Genomic DNA, 24,013 nt, shown 5'->3' on the forward strand with positions numbered 1-24,013 from the left:
GTGGGACAGGGCCATTCTGGAGCGTGGCCTTTCCTGCTGTGCGTGGCTGTGATCCAGGCAGCAAGAAGCAGAGCATGGAGCCCTCTGGCTAGGGGGCCCTGGCAGCCCCAAGCCCAGCACTGCATGGCAGGAGATGCTCTGGCCTGTGTTTCATGGGACATGAGTCCAGAGTTGCCATGCACCAAGGCAGCTCTGAGAATCACAATCCTGGAAGGTCCTTGAGAGGTCACCGACTCCAGCCCCTGTGCCGAGGCAGGGCTGTGTAAACCTAGACTGGGGTCTGTCCATCCTCTTCTGAAACCCCCCAGCGATGGGGATTCCACAGCCTCCCGTGTCCCTGTTCCAGTGCTTCACTCCCCTGGGAGTTAGGAAGCTTTTCCTAATATCTCACTTCAATCTCCCAGGCTGCAGATGGGACCAATCACTTCTCCTACCTTGAGTGGACGTGGAGAACAATTGATCTCCATCGTCCTTACCACCAGCCTTTCCCTAGCTGACAGCAGGTTGAAGGGAACAACTGAGAACTCCCCTGAGTCCAGTCTTTCAACCCCTTGTGCACCCACTTTCTAGTCATTTCACCCAGCCAACATTCCTCTAGTTCACTATGAGATGTCAAAAGCCTCACTAAACCCAAGATCTACCACGTCTCCTGCTTCCCCCAGCCACGAGGCCTGTGACCCTGGCAAAGAAGGATCTCAGGTTGGTTTGGCATGATTTGTTCTTGGCATGCCCATGCTGACTGGTCCTCAGAACTCAATATCCTCTAGGGACTCACAAACTGATTGTTTAACAATTTGTTCCAGTCGCATTCCAGGTATGGAAGTCGGGTTCCCTGGGTCCTCTTTGTTCCCCCTTTTTAAAGACAGGTACAATGTTTGCCCTTCTCTAGCCCTCTGGGCCCTGGCCCGTCCACTGGGAGTCCTCAAAGGTAACTGCTAACAGTTCCGTGACTGCATCCGCTAGTTCCTAAGCCCCCAAGGGTGCATTGATCGGGGCCCGCCGGGTTGGATCCATCCAGCGGATGAAAATGTTCTTTGGCCGGCGTCTCTGCAGAGCTGAGTTCTGCTCCAAGCCTGGCAGCGCAGCGCAGCGCTGGGGCTGGCAGCGAAGCAGTTAAAAGCTGCTGCTAGTCTCCCTCTTAGGGTTTTACTCATGAAGTACAGCCTGAGTCAGAGGCTGTGGAGGTGGCAGGCAGCGCGCGGCTCAGGCTGGCAGAGGATGCTCATGGTGCGAGCGCTCGCTGGGTCCAGGAGGCAGCGCAGAGAGAAGTGAGGCTGGGGGCCGGCAAGCAGGTGAGCGAGTGGGGGAGAGCAGACCAGGGGGCTGGGACAGAGGGATCCCCAGCTGCGAGCGGGGCTGTGAAGGAGTCGGGGAGTTGCCGGGTGAGTACAGCTGGCAGGGGGAGGCTCCCGGGGGCTTTGGCAAATGCGATGTGCCGGGGCAATGGGCCGCTGCCCATAGAACTTTCCCAGCAAACTTTGGCAGCAGCTGCCACTTGGCACAAAGAGCCACAGCCTCTGGCTTGGGGAAAGTGTGACCGACGGGCGCCGCATGGCATGGCCCCCTCTGAGTCTGAGCCCAAAGTAAGTGTGTGCAGGAGCCAGCGAGTGCGTGTGCCGCCCCCCCCGGCGTAAAAGCCACAGACTGCGGCTGGGTGCCAAGGCCAGGGGACTTGAGGCTGGAAGAGACCCCTTGCCTCTCCCTGCCCTGTGGGGTCCTCATGCCCTGTCTGCCCCCCTCACTCATGTTTCCCCGGGGAGCAAGGGGGAATGCCAAGCACATCCCGTTGTGCCAGCTGGGCACAGACACGGGCCAGCGACACCCCTCCAGATCCCGACTGCAGTGGAGTCTGCAGGGTGGGCTGTGCCAGGTGCCAGGGTGAGGGGCACTTTGGCACCCCCTGGAAGGGCAATAGAGCAGCCTGGAGCCACAGCCAGGTCTGCCCCGGCAGATCCAGCCCCGCGCAGCCCACTGGGCTCTGCCGGGGCAACCTGGGAATGGCTGCGAGCAGGCAAAGCCTTCGGCCGAAGTCCTGCTGAGCCCAGGGTGCAGCTCATTCCTGGGGCATCCCCCAGATACACGGGGAGCGGGACCCTGGTGGGTACACGGGGAGGTGTGTGCAGAGGGAGCAGGACCCCAGTGGGTATACGGGGAGGCATGTGGGGGGGAGGGAGCTGGACCCTGGTGATAACACGGGGAAGCTGGGGGGGAGCGGGACCCCAGTGGGTACACGGGGAGGTGTGGGGGGAGCAGGGACTTAGCCGAGCTGGGCACTGAGATCTGAAGGGTCTCAACTCCCAACATGGCTTCCCCTAGCAGCAAAGAGTGGCCGGGGGTGAGTCTGACTGAAGCCATTGCATGGCGGAGGAGGGCAGGGAATGAAGGGAGCTCACCCCCAGCACTGGCTGGGTTACCCGGGGCAGGGCAGAGGCACTGTGCCCAGGGGAGGGGTGGTAAGAAGGAGCATATACAGGTAGGGTGACCAGACAGCAAATGTGAAAAATCGGGACAGCGGATGGGGGGTAATAGGAACCTATATAAGAAAAAGACCCAAAAATCGGGACTGTCCCTATAAAATTGGGGCACCTGGTCACCCTATTTGCAGGAGTGGGGTGGCAGGTCCCCTCCCGCCGCAGCTCTCTGCCATTGGCCAGTATCCTGCTCTTCCCAGCTCCTCTCCCCTACACTCCCCTGGGCTCCCAGCTGCTGGGCCCCGCAGGAGCAGCTCTGGTGCCCAGCCCTGGGCTGCACACGGTGTTGGCCTGTAGTCCCAGAATGTGGCAAAGTCAGTGCTGGCCCTGGCCCCCGGGAGGACTCCGGCCTCACGGAGGTTCCTACAGCCCCTCCAGGGAGAAAGGACTAACCCAGAGAAGCAGCAGGGACCGTGGTCCCCAGAAGCACCTCCCAGGGTAAGCGGGCACCACGTGTCCCTCTGGCTCCAGCCAGCCGCCCGGTGCTCCTGGTGCCCTGTGCACCCAGCACAGCCAGGTTGGAGCCAGGACCAGTCACTGTGGCCCCAAGTGACTCATCTCCACCAGCTGCTTCCCCCATATCACATCTTCTCTCTCCCACCCCACGTATGGAGGGCCCTGGCCAGGGACCTCTCCTGTCTCCTCCCTTCTGAGCACTCCAGTTCCTCCTGCCCAGGTTCCTGCCCCATTTTTAGCCTGTGCTGGATTCACTGCGCTGGGGCTCCTGTGCCCGCTTGCCCTCTGCCCGCCCCAGTGCCAGCTGTGGGAGTGAGGCTGGAAGGCTGCGGGCTCCCTTCATCTGGGAGGTACATATAAACCCTGGGCAAGCTCTACCCATGCAACCTGCAGCACTGCCCCCTCATCCCAGCCCTAGACTCCCCCACCAGCTCTGCCAGTGCCCCTCACTCCCGACCCACAGCCCCCACTAACCCTGCCCCCCCAGCTCTGCCAGTGCCTCTCACTCCCAACCCACAGCCTCCTGCTAATCCTGCCCCCCAGCTCTGCCAGTGCCCCTCACTCCCAACCCACAGCCTCCTGCTAATCCTGCCCCCCCAGCTCTGCCAGTGCCCCTCACTCCCGACCCACAGCCTCCTGCTAATCCTGCCCCCCCAGCTCTGCCAGTGCCCCTCACTCCCAACCCACAGCCTCCTGCTAATCCTGCCCCCCCAGCTCTGCCAGTGCCCCTCACTCCCGACCCACAGCCCCCTGCTAATCCTGCCCCCCAGCTCTGCCAGTGCCCCTCACTCCCAACCCGCAGCCCCCTGCTAACCCTGCCCCCCCAGCTCTGCCAGTGCCCCTCACTCCCAACCTGCAGCCCCCTGCTAACCCTGCCCCCCCCAGCTCTGCCAGTGCCCCTCACTCCCGACTCACAGCCTCCTGCTAATCCTGCTCCCCAGCTCTGCCAGTGCCCCTCACTCCCGACCCACATCCCCCTGCTAACCTGCCCCCCCAGCTCTGCCAGTGCCCCTCACTCCCGACCCACAGCCCCCTGCTAGCCCAGCCCTGGGCGGCTCTTGGGCAGAGACTGGTGATCAGTTTTGTGGTGATTTTGGGAGGGAGCTGCGTGTCCCCAGGAGCCCCACAGGCCCCAGGGCTCCTTGTCACGTGGGACGTGTGGTGGGATTTGAACCCAGGTGTTGCCGAGTGCAAGACCAGGACGTGCGGGCCCCAGGGGGTGTCTCTCCGAGGTGCCCTTGGTGTTCGCAGCGCACAGAAGAGCTGTGCCAGCTGTTCCCTCAGCCGAGTCTCATGGCAACGAGCGAGGAGGGAGGAGAACTTCTGGGCTCGCCTGGCAACGGCCTGGGCTTTGCCGCTCGGCGGGGGGCTGGCATGTTAGGGAGCCCCTGGGGGTGGGGTGGGCCCTGGGAAGTCCATGCTCCTTGGCTGGCTGGGCAGCAGGGGATTCTCTGGCCTGGGCAGAACGGAGTGAGGAGCCCCAGGCAGGACTGACCCGGCCCGCGGCCCCCTGGGGGGTGGCCTGGCCTGGGTTGCTATGCCTGAGTGGCCGGTGGGGAGGGTCCTGCACGTGGCTCCCACGTGGGCAGCCTGCCGGGGGGAGCTGTCACACGCCAGCCCCTGCCCCTTGTTGTTCAGCAGGGTGGATTTGAATCCCTGCCATTGGCGTCTTGCTGGCGCTCACACAACCTGCCTCCTCCCTTCCGGGGCATCTGTGCTGAGCCGTGCCGCCTTGCCCCTGCCAGGAGAGGCTGGTGTGCCAGTCACATGGCGCTGGCTTGGGGAGAGGGGAAGGCAGTTCTGGGAGGGGGCTGGGTGCATGGTTCTCTCCTTTCCATTCAGATCCTTCCCTGCCCTGCGCCGCCGATGGTCCCTCCCTCCTGCTCCCGGAGTGTGCCTGGGGAGAGAGGGGGCTGTGCTTAGGGGTCTCAGGGGCCCTTGCCTTTATCCAACCTGTCTGTGCTCTTGGACCCTGCAGGTGACCCCGCTGAGCGACCCCCAGCGCCTGTCCCCCAAGAGACACTGGCCCAGGCCAAACAGCGGATCCTTCCTTCACCCTCTGCCCGGAGGAGCCTCCCGCTCCTAGGCCCAGACGCCCCTGGACAATTCACCGGTGGCCCCCTTGGCCAGGCTGTCCGCTGCTGACTGCAGCCGACCCCTCGCTGCTGCTGAGCCAGCCTCACCACCCACTCGAGACATTTTTCGGGGGGTTCCATTTAGCTGTTGACTTTGCAACCGAGCCCATTGACCATCCAGCTTGCATCTCTCCCGGCTTCCTCCCCTCGCCCCTGGGAAAACGCGATGAAAGCAGCGGCTTAGCCTTCCCCGCTGGCCAGGGCAGCGCGAGGGCCAGGCAGAGGCCATAGGAGCGTGAACCAGAGCTGCCGTTCGCCAGGACACAAGTGACTCAAAGCTGGGAGAGAGGGAGGGGGTGGCTCGTGCTGCAGCCGGTGCCCCTGGGTCAGCCTGGAGGCGAAGAACAACGCATCCTCACTCCTCAATATCCGGGGGGAAATAAACCCTAATTGGCTTCATTTGGCAGCTGGCTTGCGGTGGGCTCTGGAGGTGGCAGCGCCTCCTGTAGGTCACAGTCATGCAGTGCAGGGTTCAGAGACTCCAGTGACGGTGAGGAACAAATCAGAAGCCACCGGCTAACTGGGGCTGTGCCCCTCCTCACCTGAGCTCCTTCTCTGCCACAGGGCTCGGTGCCCAGCCCAACTCCCAGCCTGTGGCTAACGGGAGATTCCCTGGCGGCTGCCCCGAGAGGCTGCACTCCTCTGGGCTTGCTGCTGCCTGGCTGGAACGAGCCCTCATCCCATAACTTTTCCCGGGGCTGCATCTGAGTCCGGTCTCCACCCATCACAGCCCTGGATGCTCTTTGCCCCTAAATCCAGATCTTAACTCCACGTTCTGCCTGTCCGTCCTACCACCGACTCCTCCAAACAAGGACCCTGCCATCCCACCTTGCGCCAGGATGAACGAGATCCCGGACCTGGCATCCCAGTCCTCCCTGGGGGTGGTCTCTGCCACCTGTGTCTCCAAAGTGGAGCTGCGGGTCAGCTGCAAACACCTGCTCGACCGGGACACACTCAACAAGTCAGACCCCTGTGTGGTGCTGCTCATGCAGTCCCAGGGCCAGTGGATGGAGGTAGGTGAGAGGCGCAGGCGGTGGGGCCGGGCTGGGGCTGGGTGGCCTCCTGGTGTTTGTACTGGGCTGCCTGCATGCACAGTGCTGGCAGGATGGCCCAGCTGGGTGTGCCCAGCGGCTGGGGGCTGGGGGCGATGTGGGACAGCCAGGGGAGCAGGGCTCAGCACCTACCCCAGGGGGCTCTAGTCAGGGCTGGGCCAAGGGACTTCTCACCAAATGCTGAACAGGAATTTTCATCAGTGTTCAGGGGGGAGGTGGGGTCTAGATGAAAACACGCTTGTCTGGGGCTGCGAATTCCACATTTGAGCAGCCCTCCCCACCCCCTCAGTTGCTCTGTGGCCTCGGAACACTTTGTAAACGCCTGGTGTTATGGATCCATTCGGGAGGGTCCCAGGGCTCGGCTGGCATCAGGATCCCTGCGCTGCGGGTGGCACGTGTCACGGAGTTCCCGGGCGATGCTCTGGAACTGCTCCCCACAAAGCCAGTCAGGACTTTGGGGAGCCTCCTCTCCCTTGGAGCAGACTTGTTCAGGGCAAGAAGCTCACACGTCTTCACCTCCTGGGTCTCTCCTTGGAGCATTCAGCATCCTCTGCCCCTCTGTGTGCTTCCCACAGCGAGCCCACCCCAGCAGGGTCCTGGGGAAGCCACCGGGTCCTGCCCCCCCACTTTGCAGTCAGACGTGACTCTCAGCCAGCCAGTAAAACAGAGGTTTATTCGATGACAGGAACAGGGTCTAAAACAGAGCTTGTAGATACAGCGAACCGGACCCCTCGGCCGGGTCCATTCTGGGGGGCAGTGAGCCAGACCCCCCACGTCTGCACTTCACTCCTCGACCCCAGCCAGCTCCAGACTAACCACCCCTCCCAGCCCCTCCTCTCTCCTCAGCCCCTTTCCCGGGCCAGGAGGTCACCTGATCCCTTTGTCTCCAACACCTTCAGCTGGCACCTTTGCAGAGGGGGGGCCCAGGCCATCAGTTGCTAGGAGACAGAGTGTCAGGCATTTAGGTGCACTGGCCCTTTGCTATGCAGCAATCACATGCCCTTATCCCACCACCTAGATACTTAAGAACTGCCATGGGGACACTGAGGCACCAGCACAGTATTCAGAGAAAACATTAAGAACATTCCCAGTTCGTCACAACATGCACAGGGCTTCTCCCCACGACATTGCTGCAGTGTAGACGCTCTGCATCAGCGTGAGTGACCTGCGTCTCCTGAGCCTGTGCAAACCCTCACGTTCCCAGGCACTTGCAGGGTTGCTTAGAGTTCCTCCCGTGCCCTGAGCACAACCAGCTGGGCTTGGGCATCAGAAGTGGTGGAACTGCATGGGCGCAGGGGGAGTTCTGCTTCCCCGTCGCCCCCCCACACACACACACACGCAGCCTCAGAAGCAGAGCTGGAGGGATGTTTGTGCTGAGAACAGCTTCCCCTGGCTGCTCTTTTCCTGGCCATTCCCTGCCGATTCGGGTCCTGGGAGCAAAGGGTTCGGAGCCAGCCCAGGGGCGCATTCGTGTCACGTCCATTTTGACCTGCTCCTGGGGGCCTGATCCTGAGAGTTGCGCTCATCCCATCCGGGTCCGGGAGTGATCCCGGGTGACCACCGGGTCCGGGCAGAACACATGTAGCTGGGAACTGTCCCTAGGATGTACTCAGTGGCTTGGCGCCGATTGCAGGTGTATTCAGGGAATTGCTGACTGCTGTCAGGAAAAAGCCAGATTCCCAGAGCTGGTTCTCACGGCGAATTCCCTGTGAGCTGGGGCAGGCAGCGCTGAGCAGGCGTGTCTAACTGGGGTTCCAGGGGGACATGCGCCACGCTTCCCCCACCTCCAAGTGCACTGGGCCTAGGGGGTGGTTAACTAGCCGGTGTTCCTTGGTAGGGACCGCAACACCGATTCGCCAGACACATTCTGTGATTGCAGCAGCCCCAGCCTGGTGCCTCTCCCCGGTCCCTCGCCTGGAGAGGACGTCCTCATGTCAGCCCTGTTCACACCGAGGAGCAGCACCCGGGCGGGGCTGGGTCACACATCCCATGGGTGGGCTGTGGCAGCCGGCGAGAGCCCTGCTCAGCCATTCAGCCCAGGGCCACAAAGGGCCTTGTCACAGCCCTGCAAGGCAGGGGGTGCAGAGAGGGAAACTGAGGCACAGAGCGGTCCAGGGCCTTGCCCACAGTCAGTGACAGAACCAGGAGCCCTGGCTTACAGCCTCCTGCCCCAGGCGCGAGGCATTGCAGCCTTATGTGCCTGGTTGAAGAGGGAGGGACAGGAGCGTCAGGCAGAGCCCCCCACTCCCCTGATCCCCACTAAGCCCATTCCTTGAGCCCTGCTTAAGCTGGATTTGGTCACACACTGGCCCCATCGCTCTGCTGTGGGACTATTTTTAGCAGCACTGAGGCTTTTTTGACATCTCCGAGGGCTGGGGGGGTTTAATCCCCACCTAGCCACGCTGCGCTATAAGCTGGGCTGCGGGGTACATGGGGCCCCGGCCTGCCCGTGCTCACTCCTGCCCGGCAGAGTGAGCAGAGCCTGGGGAGGCAGGGGGCCGACCTGGGTTCAGCTCCCAGCTCTGAGGCCGGCTCTCTGGGCAGGGGTCTCCAGCCTGTGCCAGGCAGGGTCAGCCTGGGGGCGGGGGTCTAATGAGCCCTCTGGCCTAAACAATCAATGCATAAACCTGTAGGTCCCGTCCTCCCTCAGTGCCTCAGTTTCCCCATCAGTCGCACAGGGATAGCTCCACCACTCTGCCTCACCATGGAGATGCTAGGGCTAATGGAGATGCTAATTAATGATTGTTAATGACCTATCATGTGACACTGGGTGAATGTGAGCGATGGGGTCTGGGGACATCACTACAGGGAGAGTGGCCAAGCCTGGGGACTTTGCAGTTGGTTTGCCTGGGTCCCAGTGTCCCCCCTTTGCCCTTTGCCCCAGCTGATCCCCTTGGGCTGCATCGAGAGCTGCTTGCTCGTACTATATATGGGCAAAACTCCCTCTGGGATGGGTGCCTGGGTCCAGCTGTTGTCAAACACCTGCTGGGGTGCCCAGCCCCCAGCCCGAGGGGGGTTTGTGGTACAAACAACACACAGGGGACACAACCACTTCAGGCGCCGCAGCACGCGGCAGGGTCTCCATCCCCAGGAGGGCCCGTTGCATTCTGTGCTGGAAATGACCTGGCCTGCCCCTGCTCCTGGGGCTTCCCCCAGCAGGAGATGGGGGCTGTGGTGCCAGGGCACTGAGGCAGCTTGGGATGCAAGGTGCCACACACATCCTGCTGCCCATAGGCCACAGCCTAGCGCTGGCCAGGGAGGGAGCCGAGCTGAGCCTGGTGCCTGCAGAGCCCCCTTCCCACCTTCTCCGTGACCTGCTGGGCTGCAGATCAGCTGGGTGCCAAGGGGTGGGTAGCATGTTGCTGGGACTGGTGCTGACCCTGTGAGGGGCTAGGCTGGAGCCGCGGGCTCCCTGCTGGTGCTAGGTGGTGGGTGGGGTTCTGCAGGGGCCCTGCCCATGGCGAGCAAGGGAGGCAGCGGGGCTGTGGTTCTCCAGTGCATGGAGGTGATGGCAGGGGTGGTGCTGCGCTCGCCAGGGTTGATCTGGGGCTGGCGCTGTCCTGGCAGGGTGCCTTCCCCAGGAAGTTGTCCTGTTGACTCAGAGCTGGCAGGGGGTTGGTGTGTGGGAGTCAGCGCCGTTCCTGGAAGCGGCTCCACTGTTCCTTCTGCCAGCATGGCTCAGTGCATGAGACAACGCACACCGAGCCCTTCCTGCGGCACACAGGGACTCGGGCGCCAGCCAACACCCCTGCCCCTGGGGCCCTGCTGCTCCCCACAGCCCCTGCCACTCCCCTCTGGAACAAGGGCCCGACAGCAGCCCTGGGGAGAGACTGGCCTGTGTCTCCCACCTGCCGACCCATGGCATGGCGCAGGGTCACCCCATCTCACATCTGGGCTGGCGCCTCCTGGCTTCAGGGATTGCCATTACACCCCTGCCTTCACTTGGTAAATCAAAGGCCAATAAAATATGAAGTTGGCTAAAAATGACCCCCCCAAAGGAACCTGGCTAGCTGACAGACCACGCAGCCCGAGCCCACCAGGCCAGGAGCCACATGCAGGGTGTCGTCTGTAACCACCACCGATGGGCTCCATGGCCACATCTAGTCCTTCTGACAGCGCCTTCTGCTGCACTTAGATGGGCAGGCCTGGGGGTTCTTCCCCCGTAGCCCCTATGTGCCACTTCTGGTGTTTGGCGTTGTCAGGGATGGGGTGGGTGTGCGTGCTCTGTCCTCCTGGAACTGGTCCAGGGGGCTTCTGTTCCTCCGCTAGGACATGCCTCAGACCTGGTTGTGACATAGGACAGCATGGGACAGAGGGCGGAGCCGTTACCATGGGTACAGTATGGGTTGGAGGGCGGAGTCGTTAGCTGTCATCGTGGATACAGTATGGTACAGAGGGCGGAGCCATCACCGTGGGTACAGTGTGGTACAGAGGGCAGAGCTGTCACCGTGGGTACAGTGTGGGACGGAGGATGGAGTCGTTACAGCATGGGATGGGGGTGGAGCCATCACTGTGGGTACAGCCTGGTACAGAGGGCGGAGCCGTCACCGTGGGTATAACACGGGACAGATGTTAGAGCTGTCACCTTGGCAGATTGCTGGCCTCTTTCTGTTTTGAAATCTGAATGTGGAATGTGGAATTTGAATCTGCTCTCTGTTGGATATTCTCATCGTAATGTTTCTTTTGTGCTAGTTTCCTGGTATTGGCTCTTTTGTAACTACTTCATGATTAATTGTCTTTGGCTCAAGAAGGTGGTTTGGTGTTAGCGGTTGAAAAAGTACAAAACAAAAAATGCCCAGTAAGTTCATGGAATATGGTGGGCACCGCTTTTTGTTCCAGAATGTGGCAGAAGTAACCTGAGCCACAGCCATTTTAGGATTGATTCTGACCAATGGGGGGAGTTGGCTGCGAATCCGAAAGCTGAAGGCAATTTGGGTGAAAATGGCCATGAAATAGTTGTTTTTATGATCCTCAGGAAAGGAAGGCATGAGAGCAGTACAATAAGGACAAAGCGCACTTTAAGCAACTCAGAGACCTAGTAGATGAGGTCCCATGGGGAGAATATCTAAGGGATATAGATGATCAGGAGAGCTGGCAGTTTCTCAAGGAGACAATATTAAAGGTCCAACTTCAAACTATCCCAGTGCAAAGGAAAGACAGGAGGATTCGTAAGAGGCCAGTGTAGCTGTGTCAGGAGCTCTAGAATGACCTGAAAACCAGAAAAGGATCCTACAAAAAGCAGAAACATGGACACATTGCTAAGGAGGAGAGGAGCACAAAAGAACAGCACCAGCATGTAGGGACAACAGTCAGAAAGGCTACAGCACAAAATGAGTTACACTTAGCCAGGGACATAAAAGGCAATCAAAAGCATTTCTTTAACTACCGTAGGAGCAAGAGAAAGACGAAGGAAAGTGGAGGTCCTCTACTCAGCAGGGAAGGAGAGCTAATAACTGATGACATAAAGCAGTCTGAGATACTTGCTGCCTACTTTGCTTCAGTCTTCACTAAAAAGGTTAATGGTGACCAGATATTCAACGTAATTAATATTAAGAACATGGAGGAGGGAACGCAAGCCAAAATAGGGAAAGAACAGGTTAACAGATATTTAGATAAGTGAGATTGATTCAATTTGGCAGGGTCTGATGAAATTCACCTTAGAGTACTTGAGGAACTAGCTGAAGCAATCTCAGAATCATTACCAATTATCTACAAGGACTCATGGAGGATCGGTAAGGTCCCAGAGGACAGGAGAAGGGCAAACATAGTATGTAGCTTTAGAAAGGGGAACAAAAAGGACCTGGAGTATTATAGGCTGGTCAATCTAATCTTGATACCTGGAATGATATTGGAACAAATTATTAAGCAATCAGTTTGGAAGCACCTGGAGGATAGGTGCTTAAGAACAGGGTTATAAAGAATAGACAGCATGGATTTGTTCAGAACAGATCATGCCAAACTAACCTGATTTCCTTCTTTGTCGGGGTTATTGACCTACAGGATGTGGGGGATATGATAGTAGATGTGATAGATCTTGATTTTAGTTAGACTTTTGACACCGTTCTGCATGACATTTTCAGAAGGAAACAAGGGAAATGTGCTCTACATGAAATTACAAGAAGGTGGATGTGCAAGTAATTGAAAGATTGGACTCAAAGAGTAGTTCTCACTGGCTCACTCTCAAACTGGGAGTGGATCCTGCAGGGGTCAGTCCTGTGTCTGGCACCATTTAATATTTTCATTGATAACTTGGATAATGGAGTGGAGAGTATGCACAGGGGTGTGGGCGATGGGGCACGGCAGGAGCACTTCACGGGGGTGTGGGCGATGGGGTGCGGCAGGAGCACTGCACAGGGCTGTGGGCTCCAGTCCTCAGTGCCGCATTCCCGGGGGGTTCATGCAGCTGCCAGTAAATCCCAGCACTCATTTTTGCAGCTGGATCCTGCTTGAATTGCACTGGAAGGCATGGGAGCAGGCCAGCTCCAGCTGAGTATGGGCCACGAGACTCCCACTGCTGGGGATGGATGCCCGGGAAGCTGGGGGGAAAGGCGTGGAGGAGTCAGCTGCACTGGAGCAGTGGTTTCTCAGCACTGCAAGCTGAGCAGTGATGTTCCCCATGGCGATAGCATTGTTCCCTCTCCCGAATCTCTTTCCTCCCCTCCCCACTGGCTTGATGAACGCAGCTGCTCCTCTCGGACAGCCAGGCTGCAGGAACCCGTCCCCAGGACCCAGTTGCTTCCTTGGTTCCTGCCACCCTCTCCCGCAGGCACATGACTCTGAGCAGCAAGGGCATTGCTGGCCTGCAGCGTGTGGCACAGACACTGCTCTTGGCACCGTCTTCCAGGGAGGGGGCCCTCTCACCCAGCTTCCCTCCCTGCATGTGAGGCACGGGGACAGTGGGTGAGGGACAAGGGCCAGAAGGGGCCGTGCTTAAACCCCGCAGTGCTCTGGCTATTCCCACCTACTGGAATAACCCTCTGGGACCCACTGCAGTGGGTCTGACTGAGAGCAGCCCTCCCAGGGGCTGCTCTAAGCCGCCATGGGGCCTGACCTAGTCCCAGGGGAGCCCAGGGCCAGGGGACAGGAAGCAAAGGTGCCACCACGTCACTCTGTAGGTGCAGCACCATCGCAGGTGGGGGTCCGCTCCGGGCCAGTGGGGCCACAGTTCAGTGTGTGGGAACTGCCAGGGTGGGGTTGGCCCGGCCAGGGGACGTGTGCACTGCTGATTCTCTGGCCGCCTTTGTAGCTCACTGATGGTTCCCTGGATTGTCTGCCAAGAGCTCTGCCTAATGGGGCGTCTGGCCTGGGAGAGGCAACAGGAGTTTGCTTTCAAAGGGAGAAATTAACTTGCCCCTCAGGACGGGTGGGTGGAGGTGCTAGTGAGCTGCAGCGCCTGAGCACCCAAGGGTACCAGGAGGGCGTATGCCAGGCCAGGACCAGGAGAGCAATAGGGGAAGGCGACCCCGGCTGGATGTGAGGAACACCCCCATCTGGCCTCCTGAGACCTGACGAGAGCAGCCAGGCAGTGCCCTGCTGCAGGGTCACAAGGAAACAAAATGAGTGTTTCTGAGGGACTGTTGTGTCCACTTTCCAGCTTTGTGTGATGGCTCTAATTCCCATTCACAGATTCAGGTGCCCTCTGATGGATGGAATCAGACCTGCTCAGCATGTGTCATAGGTACAATACTGCTAATGACCAGTGGGGAGTTTCCTTTAGCGGGAGGGGCCTGGGTGCTGGGAATGAGAGGAGGTCAGTTCCATTCCCAATGTTCTGAGTGGCTGTAGTATGCAGCAAAGTGACAAAGATGAAGGCCTAGGTGGCTATGAACTCATTATAACATCCAGTCTCCATATGGTATTTCTGAGGTGCCCGTCATGAAGCCATGGTGGGGCACCCTGACACCCCACTTTATCTGCGACTGGCATGCCTCTGCCTCGGGTGGAACGTGCCCCAGGCTGCCCCTGCCCACGGCAGTGCTACAGAGCAGATTCAAACCAAGAGGTGAGGAATCCAGCTGACGCAGTGGAAGGGCTTTAGGCAGGATGCTGTGAAACAACCCCCAGAACTGGGCTCCTGTTTCCCAGAGCACTTCACTGGAATGTGCCTGAGTAGCAATTATTGAGACTCATTTCTTTTCTGGAGCTGGCTCTGCGCTGTGTCATAAAACTGCCATTCGCACTTTGATTGCCGAGAAAATCAGTAGGAAACAGGTGCTGAGCTGGGTCATTTCCACCGCCCTGGAGAACTACTGGGACTTTTCAGATTCCTGAGTCCAACCTGACAATGGCTCCTGGCTTCAGAAGCTGAGCTTGATGCTCAACAGCAGACAGCCACGCTGGCCCAAGAAGGTCACCTGGTTCCCACCCGTTTACCTGGCATCCGACTCTGCCGTGAAAGAGAAGCTGGATTTCCAGCCGCCACGTCCAGACAGGGTTCCACTTTCCATGGAGTCCCCCATGTGTAACCCTGGGAGCTGAGTGCCCTGCCAATGTACTAACGCGATGCAATGAGATTAGTCTGGACTGTTATTGCATCTAATTAATCATCCCAGCTCATTAGTGAGACAATCTTTTTTGAGATTTCGCGAGATAAACACGCTCCTAGAAATCAGTTGCTACACAGCTGAGATTTGATAACGGCCGTATTGAAACCCAGATGAAATCCCTGTTCCAGGCACTGACCAGAAAGCACAACCGTGTAATCAGTACGGAAAGGGATGCCATGGTCTCTGCTAATCTTAGAGCCTCTCCCCGCTGGATACCGCAGGGCAAGACCACAAGGATCTCTCCTGGCAGGGGCTGGAGCACTGGACTGCAATGAGTAGAGGTTCCTGTGCTTTGATTCTGTGTTGGAATCTGCTACTTTAGTTTATGAATGGGGTGCGCTTTGCAAAGGAGCCTCTGTTAACCCCTTCTGGTCTCTCCCTCCTCTGGGGTCACGGGGCTGTGCTGCCACTTCGTAGCAGAACCAGGTGCTTTTCCCTTCATAGGAATCTCTGTTCAGATTCTTGAGAATCCTGTTCCCCGTCTATACTGACAGTGAGTAGAGGATCGAGGGCAAGGGCACACTTTCGCCCATACCCATGCTGGAGCCCATCCCTGGTAGGCATCCCTGGTGCCCCCCATTGCAGCTGGCAAAGCATCTCCAGGCCTTTCCAGCTGGCTTGAACTATAAAGTGGAATTTACCCTGGTTCCCCACTCCTGACCCCTGTGGGTTCCCTTCCTGTGCCAGGCTAGGGAAAGCGATCTTGAAACAGCAACGTTTCAATCAATATCTGAGCACCTCTGTGGGACAAGAGCTCTGCTTGGGAGTCAGAGTGTTCCCCTCGTGTCCATGCAAACGCCCCACGTTGGCTGTGACCTGCCCTCTGCCCCCACGTGTCCTGATTAGCCACCTGTTGTGTCTAGTATAATCCTGGAAGAGTAGCACCCTGGACCGGACCTGGCTTTGTTTTCTTTCATAGAATCAGGGAATCTCAGGGGTGGAAGGGACCTCAGGAGGTATCTAGTCCAACCCCCCGCTCCAAAGCAGGACCAATTCCCAACTAAAACCATCCCAGCCAGGGCTTTGTCAAGCCGGGCTTAAAAAACCTCTAAGGATGGAGATTCCACCACCTCCCTAGGTAACCCATTCCAGTGCTTCACCACCCTCCTAGTGAAATAGTGTTTCCTAATATCCAACTTAGACCTCCCCCACTGCAACTTGAGACCATTGCTCCTTGTTCTGTCATCACATACCACTGAGAACCTGAGAACAGTCTAGATCCATCTTCTTTGGAACTCCCCCCTTTCAGGTAGTTGAAAAGCAGCTATCAAATCCCTCCTCATTCTTCTCTTCTGCACTTTCTTGTACAGCACCCTGGACAACGGTGCCAGGGCTGGGGCCTCCCGAGCTCCCCAAGCAATAATATTAACTGGCACCTGATTCTGAGACTTGCGCTGGTCCAGTCCGGAGACATAGAGAACAGCCGCTGACCCTACTGCACACTTCAGGCTGACCGGCTCTATATCTGCGGACAGTGACTCCGGCCCCATCCGGCAGTGGCCAGTATGTATATGGTTGAGTGCCCCATGCTACAGGTGGTTGGTTATGCTGTGCGGTGACCTGCAGGGTGGCAGGGATGAGGAATACCCAGGGGATCAGCCGTTTGGATAACAATTCTCCCAGGGATTCTCCCCAGGCATGCCCAGATGTCGAGCGTCTGTGGGAGCCGAGGAAGACAAAGGCACCTGGCTAGTGGTCTGGGATGCAGTGAGATGCTTCTAAATCCTCAAACTAGTCATTGCTACAGTCACATTTCTCACCCCCACCCCCACCCACAGTGCCCCCAGGCAGAAGCGGATCTGCACGCGATGCCCCCGGGCAGATGCAGATCTGCACGCAGTGCCCCCAGATAGACTGGATCTGCACGCAGTGCCCCCGGGTAGCACGATCTGCACACAATGCCCCTAGGCAGACACAGATCTGCACAGGGTACCTCAGCAGATACAGATCTGCACATGGTGTCCCTGGCAGACACGGATCTGCATGCTGAATAAAAGCACTAGTGATGGGCTAGGCATTTCCCAGCTCCAGGCTCCATTGAAAGGCATGAGAGGTGATGAGGAGAGGCAGCCAGGGGCAGCTGAGTGGTGGGGTGATGTGCCAGATGCATAGCAAGTGCAGGGAAGGATAAAAACATGCTGGTTTCCGTGCAGTGCAGCCGAGCCCCAGCCAAACAGCAGCCAGGGCCTTAAGCTGCAGCTAAGTCTGCTAAGCCGTCAAATTGTGTGCGTCTGTTCAGCAGCCTGACACTGGCACAGAGATTTGCGGCAGCAGCTTGATAATCCCAATAGAAAAAAGGCTCCAGCCCTGCAGAGTCCTCCAATGGCTGAGCTCCACTCCTACCCCGGACCCCATGGCCTCTGCCTTGGCAGTGGGGCCTGAGTCCTCCACGTCCTCGCTTTGTGCACATCCACGAAGGGTCCAAAATCCCGCGTTCATCCTTCCACTCCGGCTCAGAGCCCATGGCCGCAGCCAGGGCTGGCTAGCAAATGGAAGGTTGGTCCCACTACCAGTGTCCCAGTCATGAACTCTTCCCGGCTGAAATTGGTGACAGCTGGGCACAGCTCACTCATGCCAGAGCACCTACTGGGGAAGCTGGCTGTGCCCAGCATCCCCGGGAGTTGCCTGAGGATCCAGATCACAGCCCTCCAGTGTTTGCAGGGTCCTCATCTGCCCCCCACCACTGTGCTGACAGGGCTGCTGGTGGGGCCTCTGCCCGGGGAAAAGACGATGATACAAGCAGAGAGCAAGGGGGCAGGGAACCCCTTTCCCCTGGGGAGGGCTCACTCCTCTTGGGGAATCCTGTTCTCTCTCCCCACAGCTTCCGAGGGTCCCTTCTCTGCAGTTCCTGACCCAGTACTTGGCCCATTTCCATGCACAGGGCTGATCCCATTTGATTGGGTGGGCCTGAGCGCCCGGAGAACCGGGTGCTCCCTCTCTGCCCATGTAATGGGCAAGTGCCCTGGGGCTAGCCCGCAAGGCAGAGGGAATGAGCGCCTCTCTCGCCCATAACATGGGGTGCTCCCCACCAGCTACCTGACACCCTGGGTGGTTATAACTCAGAGGGGGCGTGGGCCCGGTTCCAGCTTCCAGGAGAGGGTGGCAAAAGCTGCCATGGCCGTCGCTTGGAGGAGGTGCTGCCCCAGAGAGAACAGCGGGCATGGCCCCTCGGTGGGCAGCTCTCTGGTTATCGCTGCAGGGGATGGATGGGTGTCTGTGGGAGCCAGAGACTGGAGAGGGGAGGGGACAATACCCTCCAGTGCCCCTAGTGCTCAGTACCCAGAGCCACCTGCATAGCCCCAGGGCTGGTCCTGAGAAGCGAATTGGCCACACACGCAGCTCTCGCTTCCCAGTCATTGACAATCGAGTAGCTCATTAGCATCTCATCTGCATTCCCCACACTAACGAGTCTGTGTTCAGGGTGGTTTGAGACGTTTTATTCAGTTTCCTTAAAAGTGCAAGTTTCTGGGATTCTGAAGCTGCTGAGATCACGAGGTGGCTAGTAACTTGGCCGGGCATGGGCCCTGCTCTGGCTTCCTGGGAGGGGGATGGCAAAGCCTCACGGTGTGAAGCAACTTGCCTGTCAGAGGGGACAGCGGGGCAAGGCTCAGCTGCCGCCAAGCCAGGGACATGGGAGCAGCAAGAGAAAGCAGCAGCCTAGAGTTTATCCCTCTCTCAGTGTGAGCGCTCTTGGGTTTACTTCATGGCAGTTCACACAAATGCTGGGTTTGTTCCTGCAGGAGGGACGGAGACGAAGGTTTGATTTGGCTCCTGTGTTTTGAGCTATGTTCAAATTGTTTTTAGAACTGCATTAAAAATAAATGTAGAACTTGGGACCTGTGAAGGGGAAAAGCCCTCGGTGCTGGGCATTTCCAAGAATTCTGCCGCTCGAAAACTGAGACATGTTTTTAAAATGGCTATTTGTGTAGACCCTACAAAAACCTACCTTTTCAAGCCTTGCTCCCCCTGTCGTGTTTTCGGCAGCAGTTAAAGAACAAAGCCCCTTGTCAGAGCCGTGCCCACACAGTGCCAAGCGCCGATTTGGGGCACTGGGAGTGGAAGGGGCTGCAGGTCCTGACCATTGACAGGGACTGGGTTCAGCTAGGTGCCATCCAGGTCTGACACGTGAAGAACCAGTCACTGTTCATCTGCCGGGAAGAGGCGGTGGAAAAAAAATGCTTCTCTTTGGACATTACAAAGGGCAGAATAGTGCCCCCCACTGCCCCACCCTCCCCAACCGCCTGGCATAGGGCCCTCAAGAGGTGGTGGTGTGGGCGGGGAGCTCCATGGACTCTCCATGCCCAGGGGGAGTTTGTGGCGCTGGCAGCTGGGGAAACCCTCCTCCTGCTGGTAATGGGGCCATCTTCTCCGACGCGCCAGAGCCCTGGAGCTGTGCAGAACCCTGCCCGCCACAGTACAGGGCTCTAGGCCCTGCGGGCCCTGCCTTGTGGCTGAAAAGAGGCAGTGGTCTCCCACTGGGACTGGGGGGCTGCATCTCTGAGTCCACCATGCCAGTTGGCACCAGCTGACAGTCTCCGCGCAAAGGCTCGGGGCTGGAGACGGCGCCCCAGCCCTGTGGGTGGGGGGTGGCACTCTGTGAGGTGAGGCGAGGGGGGAGCTTGCACTGCTGTTGCAGTGGCAGCTGGGTGGGCCAGGAGAGGCCCTCAGTCTCCAGGGCTGCTGGGCTGGACCCTGAGTCTCCTCTTGCCTCCAGGTGGACAGGAGCGAGATCATCAAGAGCAACCTGCACCCCGTCTTCTCCAAGGTCTTCACAGTGGACTATTACTTCGAGGAAGTGCAGAAGCTGCGGTTTGAGGTGTACGACAGTCATGGGCACTCCAGCCTCGGGACACACGATGATGACTTCCTGGGGGGCATGGAGTGCACCGTGGGCCAGGTACTTGCCCTTGCTGCCCCCTGGGAGCCGCTCCTCTCGCCCGTCCCCAGCCTGTGGCCCAGCAGGGCTGCGGTGTTTCCTAGGGAGGAAATCCTGCCATTCGACCATTCACTGCTCCCGGGCACGGGGCTGCTCTGTTCCTGGCCTGGGAAGGTGGCTCAGGGTGGCTGGCAGAAGGGCTTAGCGGTGCCAGGAACGTATTGCCACCATATTTGCACATTGCAGAATGTCATCATTGCAATCAGCGGCATGGCCTAGGTGTGGGAGTTCTGAACACTCCTGGCTGAGGACGGGCTGGCATTGGATCCGTTGTGCGCTGACCTCCCAGGGCTGGGGAAGCCCCACATAGTCTATAATGTCATTGCTAGTGGGACTGGAAGTCCCCAGGGCTGAGAGGAAAGCGGAGGGACGATGCTGCGGGTTAACGTGGCCAGGGCCGGGGAGAACTTGACGTAGCAGGGGTGGTTCCCAGCTCCTGGAGAAGGGAGCGATTTCCACGCTGTCAGGAAGTGCTGCTGCTTGGCACATCTGAGCACTGACTGTCAGTAAAGGCCAAGCACTGTGCATGAAACCACAGCCTGGCAGCCCCAGGCCCTCCGCCTGCAGCTTGGGAATCGCTGGGGGAGCTCAGCGTGTGACACAGGTTTGGCCCAGCGCTGGTTCCATCCGCAGGGGTTCACTGGCCCCCATGCTGACGTCCTCCAGGATGACTCGTGCCTCAGCATGACTCGCGCCAATGTCCCCCGAGTGACTTATGCGCCGTGTCCCCTGAGTCCTCTCCTGAGATGACTCCCACAGCATGGCTGCTCATGCTCCAGCGCGACTCCAGTGCCACCATCTCCCCTGTGGGCCCATGGGTCCCCTGCCCCCATCTCCAGCGCATTGCATGGGCCCATGGCTCCCTCCTCCCCGACTCATGCCATCATCTTCCCTTCCAGATCGTGGCCCAGAAGCGGGTGACCAAGCCGCTGTTTCTTAAGTACGGGAAGTACGCCGGCAAGTCCACCATCACGGTGAGTGCGGTCAGCCCGGCCTGTGCCTCCAGGCTGGCTCCAGCTCTGCACTTCCTAGCAGTCCTGCTGCTCATGCAGCCTGCAGGGAGGGGGGAACACGTTTGGCTGGGCCTGCTTGGACCATTCCATTTGGAAAAGGACAGGAAGGGGCAGACCCCAGAGCCACCCCGTGCCCTGCTCTGGCTGCCTCAGTGCCACACGGCTCTGCCAGGAAACCCTTGAGCACATGTACCCATCTGACGGGCTCTGGAGCTTGGCACTCTGTGGGCAGGAGCTGTCTCTAGAGAGCTGCGTGGTGCTCTGCTGCCCCCAGCCCGGAGCTCCTCTTTGTATTTCTAATGCTGCTGTCCCCCCGTCTGCCCCAGAGAGGGGTCCTGCCACATCCTCTGGGGCTCTGGTATGGCTCACAACCAGCTAGGTTTGTGCTGAAGATCCTACTGCTGTAAGGGCCAAACTCCCATTGCCCGTCTCCTCCTGCCCCCCAGCCCGTCCCACCCTATGCAGACTAGCCCTGATCTGCCCCCGCCATCTCCCCAGGAGAACCCAGGTTCTCATCACTGGTCCCTGGCTCCTGCCCATAGTGGGGAATCCACATTCATTCCCCAGAGTCCAGCCCCGCTAGCTGGTGTATGGGTGTTGCTGGGACACCTGCTCCGTGCAGCGCAGGAATTGTGCTCTTTGAACGTGAAGGAGAACATACTAAAGAGTGTGCTGGGATGGCGGCCCCTGGCCCCTGCTGCCTCTCCAGGCCATGCCACCTGGCCTAGCATGTGGCATGTGCACAACGGCCTCTCCGGGCCCTGCCACCTGGCCTGGCGTGTGGCATGTGCACAATGGCTTTTGACCAGCTGCCTGTCTCTGAGGGTCCCTTGGTGCTCTCCCCTCAGGTGCTGTCAGAAGAGATTTCTGGCAACAATGGCTACGTGGAGCTGGCGTTCCGGGCCAAGAAGCTGGATGACAAGGTACCTTCGCCTACCGCTGGGGGTGGCCGAGAGACTCCACTCTGCCTTTGCTGAGTCCACGGTGCCCCCAGCCCCCTGGATCGGGCGGGGTGCAGCCTGGGAATGGCCGCATGGAGGAGCCAGTGTGGTTATTTGCTGAGAGCTGGGAGCCGTGGCTGCCAACTGGCCCCGGCGCTCCTCCGGCACCTTTCCAATGCTTGCGTGCTGCTGGGGGAGGCTGGAGCTGCCCCTGGCAAAGCACGCAATGGGAGCGGCCAGCAGGGGCGGCTCCAGGTCCCTGCACACCAAGTGCGTACTTGGGGCAGCATGCCGCGGGGGGTGCTCAGCCAGTCGCCCGGAGGGTGACAGGCAGCCAGCTTTTGGCGGCATGCCTGCGGAGGGTCCGCTTGTCCCGTGGCTCTGGTGGACCTCCCACAGGTGTGCCTGCGGGAGGTCCACCGGAGCCGCGGGAGCGGCAACCGGCAGAGCACCCCCCGTGGCATGCCGCCGTGCTTGGGGTGGCGAAATGTCTAGAGTCGCCCATGGCAGCCAGGCCAGCTCACCCCACAGCAGCCTGGTCAGCGAGCCATGGCCCTGCCCAGCGACGGGACACATGGAGCTCTGTCCCTCCGCTGAGCCTGCCCTCTGAGATGGGGGGGTTGTGCTGGTGCCCCTGTCCTAATCGAGCCCCACCCAGCTCACTGCACCCAGCTGTCCAAAGGGCTCCCCCCACCTGCTGGGGTGAAAGATCTCCCTCTCCCAGCCCCGCTCTCCGGAGCCCCTTGGGAAAGCACGGGCTGGCAGGGATGCTGGGAGGCAGTTCAGTGATAGCCAAGGGCTGGGAGTCACTGGGGCAGGCTGCTGCGGGCACAGCACAAGAGAGGCTGGCTGGGCAAAAGAGTGAGACTGCAGGAGCCACAGGCAGGGGCCAGGGCCAGAGTGGGCACCAAGCAGGGGCAGGGAAGGAGCCCAGCATGGCCATGGCAGGGGCGAGGGAGTGTGGAGTGTTGGCACAGTGGCCCCTGGGTGCTCAGAGCCCCCATCCTGGGCAGGGCTGGTCCGGCGGCTTGTCCCCTGTCTAGGGGGTATTGGGGGAGATGGTCCGGAGGTTGGTCCTGCTGCTCTGACTGGCAGAGCTGTCCCCCTGCTGGCTCTGCCCAGAGCGGGAGGGCAGCACCAGCCATGGAGCTCACCGTGCCTCCCTGACCACCCCCTGGCAGGATCTCTTCAGCAAGTCGGATCCTTTCCTGGAGCTCTACCGGATCAACGACGACAGGAGCGAGCAGCTGGTGTATCGCACTGAGGTGGGTCCCCGCCGTGGCAGAACCTCCAAGGAGCCCCCGCTGCCACCCAGGGGGAAGGGAATGGAGACAAGGGTGGGCAGTGATGGAAGTGGGGGTGAAAGGGATGGGAGTGGGGTGGAGGAGGGGCTGGGGGGATGGGGTGATGGGGTGCAGAGAAGGGGCTGGTGGGGACGCTGGAGCCCTCGCCCCGTGCCCCCAGCTCCAGCCCCAGCAGGAGGTGCTTGTCAACCCCAGGCAGCTCCCCCCGCAGGAGAGGACGGGCAGCGGAGGGGGAGAGCGCCATGCCTGGAAAGCTCCCCGTGGCTCCATGCTGCCAGAGGATCCTCCCCTGCCTGCTCCTCTCCCCTGGCAGAGCAGGGCCCCCAGAGCTGTAATGGGCTCTGCCTGGGAAGGGAGGGGATGAATGACGGCCCCCGCCCCCGCCCCTGCTGCTCCCTGTGCTGGCAGCGCACCATGGAAGTGCCTGTTGCTGCTCTGCTCATGCCTCCCTGACGGGGGGCCTAGGAGGATTAGGCACCTAGCAGAGCTGTTACGCTGTCAGGTGCTGTCCGGCCCACCAGCCACCTGGGCCCTGCCATTCCCTTCCTGGTGGGAGCCTGCAGGGAGGGGAGAGACAGAGGCGAGAGGGGCAATAGATGCTGCTCCAGGGAGTCTCTTGTCTAGGACATGGCTGCCTGGCACCTCCCCCTGCCGGAGCGCAGGCTAGGGGCTAGTGTGACGAAATGGGAATGTTCGTGCTGTGTTATGTGAATGCTGAGAGGGGAGTATTGACCTGGGGAGGTTGCAGGGGAGTTGGGCTGGGATGGCTGCACTAGGGAAGGGAGGATACCTGAGCATGTAACCTGAGAACCAGGAGGGGGTTGGAGGCCAGGTAACACCTCTGCCGGGGACACTGAACAAAGGACACAAAGGCTGGGGGAGGAACCTGGGGGAGGCTGAGTGAGAGGCTGGGGGGAGTGTCAGTTTGGAGCTGGCTGGGAAATGGAGAGGGGTGCCCCAAAGGGGCTGTGACCTCCCTGGGGGCCCCAGATGGACCTAACTAAAGGGGGTCCTGTTGTCTGTACCGGCAAGACCTGTTTTGGACTGTGTTCCTGTCGTCTAAATAAACCTCTGTTTTACTGGCTGGCCGAGAGTCACGTCTGACTGCAAAGTGGGGATGCAGGACCCGGTGGCTTCCCCAGGACCCCGCTGGGGTGAG

General features: G+C 59.6%; 1 protein-coding gene across 2 annotated transcripts in view; it reads left to right on the forward strand.

The window, feature by feature from the left end:
• Positions 1 to 1,182: 1,182 nt before the first annotated feature.
• The window catches only part of CPNE7 (copine 7), a 43,159-nt gene continuing 20,328 nt past the window's right edge, over positions 1,183 to 24,013 (forward strand). Inside the window, exons 1-6 of one of the 2 annotated variants that reach the window (XM_030581972.1) lie at positions 1,183 to 1,292; positions 4,906 to 6,075; positions 19,375 to 19,557; positions 20,496 to 20,570; positions 21,458 to 21,532; positions 22,732 to 22,815. In XM_030581972.1, coding sequence (XP_030437832.1) covers positions 5,902 to 6,075; positions 19,375 to 19,557; positions 20,496 to 20,570; positions 21,458 to 21,532; positions 22,732 to 22,815 — 591 coding nt within the window. In that variant the 5' untranslated portion in view covers positions 1,183 to 1,292; positions 4,906 to 5,901. The remainder of the gene's footprint in view (positions 1,293 to 4,905; positions 6,076 to 19,374; positions 19,558 to 20,495; positions 20,571 to 21,457; positions 21,533 to 22,731; positions 22,816 to 24,013) is intronic. The other variant, XM_030581973.1, reaches the window with a different exon arrangement.

This window comes from Gopherus evgoodei, chromosome 12 (genome assembly GCF_007399415.2).
Source record: "Gopherus evgoodei ecotype Sinaloan lineage chromosome 12, rGopEvg1_v1.p, whole genome shotgun sequence".
NCBI classification, from domain to species: domain Eukaryota; kingdom Metazoa; phylum Chordata; order Testudines; family Testudinidae; genus Gopherus; species Gopherus evgoodei.